A 10959-nucleotide genomic window follows, 5' to 3' on the forward strand; every position below is an offset into this window, starting at 1 on the left:
CAGTGGGCGTTTCGCACATAATACAAATACAAAAACCAGTTACGGAAGGACGACATTGTCACGCGTCCTAGCCTCGTGTCTCTCTCTTTATCTCGCTACCACCACCACCAAAGAATGAAAACTTTCCAGCACAGTGTGCCGCTTAACCTATCATGTCTTACAAAGACCACTTCGGTGCAAGAACGGAATATAACGAACTCCAAAAAAAGGCGGTCCGTTTCGATGAGACATCGAAAAAGATGAAAACTTAATTTAATTATGGTGTCAATGACAACTTTGGTGCTCGTAAGTCGTCGTTCAGTTTGAACTGGTGAGAGTGACAGTGCATTATGTCATAAGGACAAAGTTGACAACTCTCTGATGCGCCTCGTGCACTAAACTCTTGCTGATGACATCGATGACGTGCTGTCACACGATTGTTGCTTCAACGACGCGACTGCCAGCTGGAGTTTCGACAGAGAGTTCAGTATTGCATCAGCGATCGATTCTCCTCTCGTTCTTAGCACTTCTGATGTCAAACAACACTTCTTGGACGTTATCTAAGGAATCTGCAAACTGCAAATACAAAGCAAAAAACTCGGATTGTATGGCGTTTTGGCGATTTTAACAGTTATTTAACACCCGTTAGCGGTCTCGAATTCATATTGCGTTTTTTTTTTTAATTGGATTAAGCTATTATTACGCTGGTCAACTCATTCAGGGTACTTCTGGACGTTAGTGTAGCATTGCGTGGCGCTTTTTTCTGGTGCAGTTTGAGCAGAGGGCTGTGGTCGGCGAGACGAGTAAATATCGCCAAGAAATTTCCTTGGTTTGCAGATGGGACAGGAAGGGAAAGGAGTGCGGTCGCCTCCGGGATGGACTCGTGAAAGCTTCAGTGGGGCCGGGTTTCAGCACATACCCCCAGGACATAGCCCCGCGCCTGCACTTTATTTCGGCGGTACCCTCACCCTAGCCGCAACCCTGAAGAGTACGCTGAAGCGCCTCTCTCGACAACAACTTTGCGGCTGACGACGGGGGCAACGAGAAGGAAGAGAGTGCAGGCCGCGCCTCTACAGAGCACGGCACTGGAGGAGCAGGCTACTCACGCAGGAGCGACTAAAACAACAGCAAGCCACGCAGGAGTCGGGAATCCGAAGCCCCATGAATGGACGGCGTACTAGAGAGAGGGCTGAGGGGGGAGGACGCACATGGAAGTGTACGGCGTCTCTCTAATTACGTGCACCACTCTGCAGGGCATCCATGAATGTCCGACGGAGACCCTCGGAGATCCTTCCACATTTACCAGGCGTGGCCAACCACCGTGGAGCTCTTGGCTCCGCAACTACTCAATGTTTAAATGCTTACTCTTTATTTGACGCTTTATTTCTACGAACTGCAATATGACATAATATCCTGTTCTACAAGCGTTCTTCGTCAGACGCTAGACTCGCGAGGACTGCTCCGTGGTTCGCCGAACCCATGATTTACGTAGATTTCATGGTCAATCGAGACGAGTGCGTCTCAAAGAGAGAGGCCGCCCAAATAATCGTGGGAGTGGCACGATCGTCCGTTGGCATTCTCGCGCACTGCACGCATTCGAAAACGGCGAGCAGTCGAAATGGGCGAGGGCAAGAGTTGGGGAGTGGCGGGGTCGCGGGGGGTTTCACCGTGGGAACGGGCGGCGACGTGGACGGAAGCCGGCTCGTCGGCATTCCAGGCAGATACGGGGCACCTCCTCACCCCCCCCCCCTCCTTTCCCCGCTGACAGCGCCCTCCGGGGAGGAGGTGGCGGAGTCCTTTATGCGCGTCAGTTGCCCCAACGGTCGGTCGCACACGGACTCCGTCATGTTTTCGCCTGTTCGGCCAAACTACGTTTTTGGCGCGTACCTCTCGACGCGAAGTTCGAGAGGGCCCGCCCATTCGCGCCCGTTTGCTCGGACTTTTGAAATACTTATGTCCCGCTCTTTAGCGGTACGCGTTACATGACACGCAACAATTTAGCAGTGTTTGCGTAATTGGGCAGACATATAGGGTACCGTGACGGCCAGCGCCGTACGCAGACGAACGCGGTATTCGAAGCGGCTTATGGCCAACCTTTGGGATGTGAACCCGAGATGTGAACCCACGTGTGCTCTTCCCGTGCGTAATCACACGCATGCACGCACGCCTACACATACACATAGATGGGAGTCATCATTTTCTTTTCAATATTCTTGGCAAGAACAGCGCCATAAAAAGAATCGAAAGAATGCATCTAAATAGGGAATTCTAGCGCGCGCACCCGTGCCGACGATGAAAAAAATGTTTTATTTAGAAAACTTGAACCGAAAGCAAACTGTATGATACCGCGCTGAGTCTTTTACAACGTGTCGCGGATGTGCGAAAGTCGCACCCACCGTGATTTGTGCTTGCGAAACGGCAAATGCCAGTACGCGTATGCATGTAGTTATCGCAGCTCCGGAAAACGCAGTAGAAAACCCCACCATGTGACACAGACTTGAAATGAAGAATAGCGCGCCGTACAGCAGCAGCATTGAATGCCAGTGAGCGTAGGAAAAAATTTGGAGGACGCTTAAGGTTCGCCTTTAAGAGTGGAACGCGATAGCATTCAAAGATCCCTGGCTGCTTATCAGGCTTTTTTCTCGTATATTCAAATTACATTCCGACGCTATCATGTCTGTAGGTTGTAGTTAAGTCGTACTTTACGATTTTTGTGACGGATTTTACCTTGAGAAATTCAATTTTTGTTCACTAACCGCTTGCGCCAGGCGGAGGGCCTGTGTGGTCAGGGTGGTTCGGGATGAATTTCTTCGCCACGGATACCATGGACGCCGATGCTTACGCGGACACCGACGCCGGATTTTCTGCGACACGGGGCCTTTAACGCTATCGCGTTAAAATTATTCCTCGGTACGTCGGCAGCATATAGAATAGTAAGCGTCTTATACGAGCGTCAGTTGTCACCGCGGTGCCAACTGATGACCGCGGGCTCCGGCTGCGCCCTTGAGGATTCTTGACGTGCACCTGAGCGACCCGCGGAATGCGTGCGCCGCTGACTTCGCCGATAAGCGAGGAGACAGGACGCGGCCTATCTGCGGCACAGATAGGGCAGCCCGAGGGATGCAGCACTTGGTCCATGGACGCGCTTGCACGCTGGGGCAGCACGCGACGGCAGGGCCGCCACAAGGTGAGGAGCTTCGTGCACGCTTTCACGTGCGGTGGGTCTCGCCCGTTATCGGTTGGCGCCAACAAGTTACCCGTCTAACGTGCCCAACGTGTCAGCCGGCTTAATTGCCTCGATAGAGGGCAACAGCTCTCGGACGCACAATTATTTCACCGCGTAGGCTCCGCTGTGACTTTCCACGGAAGAAGTGGCGAGCTTTACCCGCTGTTGCGGACGCCGAACGCGACAGCATCAACGCCGAGGACCGACCGTCAGCGGGAAGGAGCTTCACGCGTGCCGACAGCGGCGATCTCCACCTCGGGGCGACCTTATTTGCTGCCGTAGGTAGCGCGGCGATGACGTTCGCGGTCGACCGTCAGCGAGCGCGAGACGCGGCGGGGTTTTGGCAGCCCGCAGAGAATGCAACCTCTCCCTGTTTTGCGCCCGTGCGCGCGTTGCACAATGCCGCTAGCGTTGGCGGCGCAGACAATGCACGCAGCGGCCCCCGGCCAGGCACTCCCGCAGTCTTGCGCTGACGTCGTGTCTCGGGTTAAAACCCTACTGCGTCGTCGCTCGTTGCGCAAGGAGAGCGTGCCCTCCAGTGTTTGCACGCGCTCACCGGGCGAACTCCGTCATCGCCAATGTGTAGTTGCTCGCCCAGCTGGACACTGGCGATGTTGTTGTGACCGGAGCCTATCTCGGTGGCCTCCGCGTGAGCAAGCGCTGCGCAGTTGGCCGCACTGTGCTCAGCGGTTCCTGGAACGCTGCCACTCGACGCTTGCTCAAAGTCCCGCCGTGTTCGCGCTAGTAGGGATGCGTGCATACTCTCAAGACGAGCTGTGCATCTCGCTTCCCTGATACGACACAGAATGGAACTTTTCTCTAACGCCCGTGGACGGTACGATAGGCTCGACGCCGGCCGGGACGCCGTTTGCTGCGTGAGTTTATTTTCCTGCTCTCGGCCTGGCACAGTGCGGGCGAGGAGCGCTCGCGTGTTTCACTCTGTACCTCATACTGAAGATGTGGTCAACCCTATGCACTCGTCGTAGCGTGGCTGGTGTGGCCTCACAGACTGCGCGCCGTGCAAAATGCGCCGAAGCTGCTTCACATACTCGTATTCGGGGGGTTTCACAGGATTATCCGGAAGTCACAGCGGTATCCTTGAGCAAGCAGTGGCCTATTATATTCGGCGCTTTCCTCCCCGATACGAAGTTGAGTGATATACTGTAGCGGCGAAGCAATGATGCGCACATGCAGTTGTAGCGAACTCTAGGTCTCTATAGAGCTCACGTGCAGCCAGTGTGCACAGGCCGAGATGTCCTCCCTCCCGACGGCGCGATATGCACTGTTTGCCTGCTTTAGTGCAAGGGTGAAACCGTCGTGCGTGGTAACAGTGTAAAGGAACTCAAGCAAACATAACATAGCTAGTAATTAAGACTAAGCATAGAAGCGCCCACGCCTCCCTGCTGGCCCGCACATAATTGCTTACTGGGAATGTTGCTGCTTCTTATATAAAACAACTGCTATCGAGACCAACGAAACCGTACAACGTACCCGCGCCCGACACGAAGCTCCTTTCTTTACATTTCACTTAACCTGCTCCCCGATTCATTCAACTTCTACTGTACATATGAGTGCTTTAGTGGTAGTTATCAGAAAACTACCGCAATTAAAGTATAGTAAAAATTGTTTCACGGTTAATTGAGAGCTTGGCACCCTTCAAGAGAGCTTGTAGACGGCCTTAAAGTTTGTGAAATCAGTATTGTGACTTTGCTGAAAAAAAAAAGACATTTTTTATTTCTTTTTTTTTTCTGTAGCCGAGTCTGTCGGTGGCCGCAACAAGTGCAACTCGCTTTACTTCTACAGCGCCCCGTCTCGTCTTTTGTGTGTGCCTTCTCTACGTCCGCGACATTGGCTCATTCCAGTCTTAATTTTGCAGGGACAATTACCATGCAATGTATATGTTGTCTTTTATTGTTCTGCGTCCCATTGTGTTGGTGTTCGATGCTGACAGCCAGAACTGCACTGGCAGCCGCTTTACCATTCATAAATTCATAAATACAGCTCGCGGGCGATAGACAGGGCAAGGACAAGTATGAGGCATATGCAGCTTTGCGCTGCCCGCGCGATCTGACCTTGACCTCACTTGGATGAAGCTAGGCATTTGGACGGTGTTTTTCAAGCAGTTGGGGTGCAGCCACCTGCTAATTTGCTTTCGCAATGCCGAACTATTACTAATACCGAACTATAACTAATAACGAACGTAGGAAGAGCAGCAGACAGCTCGTTACGTCAGCAAATAGATGTCGCTGTACAGCAGGCCCTCGCAGAATTCTATAGAGCTGAAAATTATCGATGTCATACAAAATACAGTCCTTGTCATTGGAGCCTTGGGTCCCGTAGTAAACTTGTGATGCTTATGTTGCAGCTAAAATATTGCTCACCCTTTCAAGCTCTATTGATTTTGGGCTCATATATATATTATAAGTGATGAAAGAAAACGGCGCTTTTCAAGGGGACACACTCTAGCGCTGTGTACAGTCTGCAGTGCGAGTCTTATGCTTTATGTGCCGGCGAAAATCGCTGTTTTCTGTAACTGCTTTTTCGCCTGTGTGAATTGCATCCGTTGGCGTCTTTCATAACCTCCTGTGTTTCTGCGCAGGCCGAGCCGACGCCCGAACCCCGCTTGCCGGGACTGTGCCCCGAGCAGCCCCTGAAGGTGGTCCTGGTTGGAGACACCAGGTGCGGAAAGACTGCACTGGCCAACCGCTTCGTGAGCGACGCCTTTACAACGGTGAGTTGGCTGTGTGCTAGGTCGCCTTTCCGAGTCAACCGAATATCGTGGTTGATACAGATCCACTCACCGCTAAAGCAGGCGCCAGTGCACGACTTTGGACTATTCGTGGGCCATTTCCCACAATAGGTATATAGGCTTCAATAACTAGTAAATCCTGTATGTGCGGCCAGTCATCGAATATTTGATGAAATCAAATGTCACATTCGACTCGAAGCCGACGCATTCAATTCGTATTTCAAATTTCTAATATTCGCACACGCCTATAATTACACGTTCTAAACGGTTGTAGGCAGCTGTAGACAAGACAATCGTAACTGCTGCATCCAAGGTGGCGATGTAACTGAACCAACTACTTTGACGCTATTTGGTCCAACGCCACATCACCTTTATCACCAATAATCGAGGTGCCTACGTATATACAAGAACCCGACGAAGTCACTATGAGTCGGATTGTCGAGCCAAAATCTGCGCGAAGCTATACATTGCGAGTAACTTCGTCCGTCGCATTTGCTATCTAGAGTGAAGCACGCACAACGGTGCAGTTAGTACCGAGAGGCCTATGGCCTAAAAAGAAAGCGACGATAGTTAGAAACTGGCATATGATTAGAAAGAAAGTGCCGATAATCAGAAATTGTGCCGGCAGACAGTGACACTGTTTTCTTTGTTTTTTGTTTTCAAAATGCGCAGGACTACACGCCCACTGGCTTTGACCGCTACACGACTTCCGACGAAGCCGCGGGACAGAAATTTCACTTCTCCGTCTGGGACACGTCTGGTGAGTAGAACAAAAAGCGTCGCCACGTCTTGCGGCACAGATGGTCGAGCGGTTTGAGGAAACGTTCGTTGCTCGCTTGCAGGGTCCGCAGCGTACGACACCGTGCGGCCACTCTCATACCAGGACGCCAGCGTGGTGCTCCTGTGCTTCAACGTCGGTGTGCCGGAGTCCCTGCACAACGTCATTCACAAGGTGAGCCGCCGCCGCGTGATTCGATGCTCACGACTGTTGCGCTTGTTGCGCGCGCAAAAGAAGCATTTGTGGGAGCTCAAGGTGACATTTCTAAAACCAAATTGCGGTGGTGAGCTTCCCGAAACTGCACAGTGGGTTGTGCGAGACGACACCTGGGGTTCTGTAACGTACACCCAAAGCACCGGTACACGAGGTTTTTCATTCCGCCGCCATCAGAATGCGGTTGCCGCGACCGGGTTGGAACCAGCGTCCTCGTGTTAATTAAGCAGCGCCACCAAGCCACTACGCGGCGAGTGAGATGATATTTCTGCTTAGGCTGCACGTACAAAGATGGTGTTGAATTCTTAGACAAGATGCAGGGTCCTTCCCATAAGGCGGTGACGTCATGATTGAGCATGCCTAAAGGGTGCGCGCAGCTCCTATAAGCCCCAAAGGGTGTAAAACTTTTTTAGAAAGTGGTGCAAAGCGGCACATGAGCTTGTTGCAGGACAGGAAGTCTTGAATGGTATGTAGGAAGATCATATTACGGTTGATAAGCGTGGGGGAGGTTCCGCTCTACACGTATTGGAAACCAGACAGCTGGCATGTCCAGCGTGTTTTCCGCGTGTTCTGGACAGTAGAATTTTCACAATGAATGTTCCGATATTGCCCACGCGTGTATGTAACGCGCCTGCTTTGTCTGTGTTCGCAGTGGCAGCCCGAGGTCCGGCTGCATTGTCCGGGCGCGTCCCTGCTGCTCATTGGCTGTCAGAGCGATGCCCGGATGACCCAGCGAGGAGGCTGCGTGAGCGCCGACGAGGCGTTGACGTGGGCCTCGCGGTTGGGTGCAGTGGCATACGTGGAGACGAGCGCCCGGGCCGCGCCTCGAAGCGTCCGCGACGCCTGGAAGGCGGCCGCGCGGGCCGCGCTCGGACCCGCACACCCAGACGCCAAGGGCAGCCGCGACGTTTCGCCCTCTCGTCACAAGGCGTGCATCTTGATGTGAAACATGGAGTGACTTGAAAGACCTGCCCTGTTCGGCTAGCTGTGCGCGGACATGACGAGTGGCAACACAGCGTGCGTTTAATGTCCTCTCAGGACACCATGCGATCCTCGTACGTGTTGCACGAGGGACGTGGTGTTTCGTTCGTCGCTGTTTTGACGCAAGCGCAGCGCTCCCGAAGATGACAGTCGTGTAGGGACTGATTCTACTCCGGCCGCTGTCATCCACAAGTGCTGCGATACAGCCTCGTACTGCACGGCGCTCCGTGCGTTCAGCCTTCCTTAAACTCAAAATCATGGCAATGCTGCTTCTTCTGCAACACGCAAGTGACCGTCGAAGACATCTTTGACAGTGAGTCCATGTCGACGATGGATATGGCAACGCCTTGTGAACTGTGCGTTTCATCCGAGTACACGTGCACAAGCTCTTAGAGCCGTGGTTGTGAACCGCTAACATCGGCGGCGTGGCGGTAGTGTTGTGCTATGGGAAGTACACCCGTGTGGTCGTTTTTTCGTGCTCGGTTGGCCGTTGCAGCTTGTCTCGACAATGTGACTTTGTGCCGAACAACTGACTCAGAGTGCACTAAGTTCGCAGCACCGATGACGTCAATCTTCAAGGTGTTGATCGGGGCTAAATGTCCTATACTAGTCAAGAGAACGAGAGAGACTCTGATACATCTTGGTCGCCGCCTGTTGTATGAATATTTTCCTTAGTGCCTGACTTTAGCCTTGTCATCTCGTTCACCATAGTACAAGTTTTAAATAAATGTGCCTTATGCCTCTGAAACTTGAAGTAGTGTTCCGTCACTTCCACACGTTGCGGTGATTGTGAAATGATCAGTTATGGTGACTTGCGCTTAATACCTACAGGGTCTGCGGCGAAATGGTAGGGTTGATGCGGTCAACGTGCTGCTTATACGATCAGACAATGGGGCTCTCGCACATCGTATTAAGCATGAAATGCTTTTAGCTCCTGTTTTCAGTGACCTTCAAGTGACCTTGAGCCAAAAGCTAGAGCCGTTATCCGAGCACTCAAACGAGGACATCCGGCCATCGTTGCGAGAACAAAACGAGATCATCCGGGCAACCAGTCAAAAGTTATGAAAATGCGGTCTCTTTGCACAAGACCCTTTGTACAAGACCGCATTACATACGCTAGTTACTACCCAAACAAGTTAAAAAAAAAAGTCGTCGGCCCTCTACTCCGTGAAGATGGTTAACCAGCGCAGCTGAAACGTGCTGCCCCGGTGTTTATCACTGGGCTAATCCCGAGGGTTCATTAAAGTATTTCTCAATTATGAGGTTACACACGCTTTCGGCTGCGACGGTGAGAACGACGTCACTGACGGTATGCCCGCAGTCCGTCGTTGTCGCTTGCGTTCGATGTCTCCAGTTTGCTCGGCGGCGTGGTTAGCAGCATTCGCCCGCCATTGCCGCTTGCGATTCTTCGAAATTAAATTGCTTCAAAATTAAATCTGTTTGTTACGTAAGACAATGAATGGCTCATACCCCCTTAAGCAATGGCTCATATCCCCGTCAACGCGGCCTCCCCATTACGACGACGGAAGAGAAGTGAAATTCTACGCTGGAATGATGAGCGGCAACGCAGCCAGCTGTGGAAGAAGACGACGACGCTCGAGATTATGCTGATTATGATAGTTTTCTGTACGCAGGTAATTTCGCCTAGCCATATACGATTTCGCCTAGACATATAAAGCTTCGCTTTAAACATATTGCTTCCAAGTTCATCCTAATGTTTGTTCACAACGTCACTGCTGTAACTTCTAGTACACTGAAGTTTTATTTGTCATTTCCAATAGCAACGTTCAAAAGGCAAATACAGGGGGGGTGGTGATCAGATTTAGCTAGCGTGAAAGGCCTCGTGAATAATACAGGATGGCTTGCTTGTCAACACGCTATGTATCGCGAGAAACACCACAAAACAGGCGACGAGACCAAAACTGACGGCGAAGGCACGGAGGCCAGGCGAGGCCGGCAGGCCGGCGCGGCTATGCTTCCCGCGCCGCGAGCGGTAGCGCCATATTTCCCCTGGTGGCATCGGTGCGCAAGGGGGTCACTGCAGGAAAGCGCCGCCGGTATTCACACCTCCCCTTCTAGCCACCCTGCGGCGTGGTTAGCAGCAGGCCATTGTTGCTGGAATGATGAGCGGCAACGCAGCCAGCTGTGGAAGAAGACTTAGTGGCACGAGCGCAACCCGAGGGGCGCCAAAGAGCCAGCTGCGGAAGAAGACGACGACGCTCGAGATTTGCCGCTTTAGCTTCCAAGGTTTGTTCACAACGTCACTGCTGTAACTTCTAGTACACTGAAGTTTTATTTGTCATTTCCAATAGCAACGTTCAAAAGGCAAATACAGGGCACCATACACTTGCTTGTCATCTTTTGGCGCTGAGCCAGGGTTGCCTGTGCTCTTTTCAACGCCAGCGGTCCGCGAGTTCCGCGGCGCAGGTTTTGCGCCGCCTTCTTCGAGAGATGGCGCCACGCTGCGTGACCAGGCTGGCAGCGTTCGGCGCGCCGCGGATGGTTGTGTGGTGTGGTGGGGTGTGCCCTTGCGAACTTGCGCTATAACCATTTTAAGATTGTGGCTAGTATCATCTCCAACCAATCTGCTTTGCCGGTAACCAATTCATGCTTACACCTACTCTCGATTACGGGAGAGCCAGCATTTATATTAACATGGCCCAGCTGGCACGCGGTGTCGGAAACAGCTGGAGGAGTGGCAAACACGCCACATTTATTTTCAGCAAGAATCCCCCTTCGAGCAAAACAGCTGTCGCTTTGGGATGACTCAGTAGCAGCAGCTGTACTTTTGGGGTAGCTTTTACGTTTAAGTCTAGGGACAGACGCTGTCATCTAAGTGGTTTGTTATTCTTATTTACGCTTTGCGGTGGTCAGGAATGTTAAACGAATATTTAAGACAGAATCCACATAGATGATATAAGCGACAATGTACGAATGTCAAAAGGACATTCGCGTAGTTAGTACTTACTGAAGCACACAACTGCCGCTAAAAGGATACGCACGTTAACTAAAAGACAGAAAAATGCTGACGAC

The 10959-nt window shown here is 52.0% G+C and overlaps 1 protein-coding gene across 4 annotated transcripts in view; it reads left to right on the forward strand.

The window, feature by feature from the left end:
* The window catches only part of LOC119442963 (uncharacterized), a 37785-nt gene extending 29107 nt beyond the window's left edge, over positions 1-8678 (forward strand). For 2 of the 4 annotated variants that reach the window (XM_049662476.1, XM_037708055.2), the window contains exons 3-6: positions 5805-5936; positions 6627-6714; positions 6797-6906; positions 7598-8678. In XM_049662476.1, the coding sequence (XP_049518433.1) occupies positions 5805-5936; positions 6627-6714; positions 6797-6906; positions 7598-7891 (624 nt within the window). In that variant the 3' untranslated portion in view covers positions 7892-8678. Of the gene's footprint in view, positions 1-3030; positions 3167-3424; positions 4081-5804; positions 5937-6626; positions 6715-6796; positions 6907-7597 lie in introns of those variants that run through there. The other 2 variants (XM_037708054.2, XM_037708056.2) reach the window with 2 other exon arrangements.
* Positions 8679-10959: the final 2281 nt, after the last annotated feature.

Source organism: Dermacentor silvarum, chromosome 2 (genome assembly GCF_013339745.2).
Source record: "Dermacentor silvarum isolate Dsil-2018 chromosome 2, BIME_Dsil_1.4, whole genome shotgun sequence".
Lineage (NCBI taxonomy): Eukaryota > Metazoa > Arthropoda > Arachnida > Ixodida > Ixodidae > Dermacentor > Dermacentor silvarum.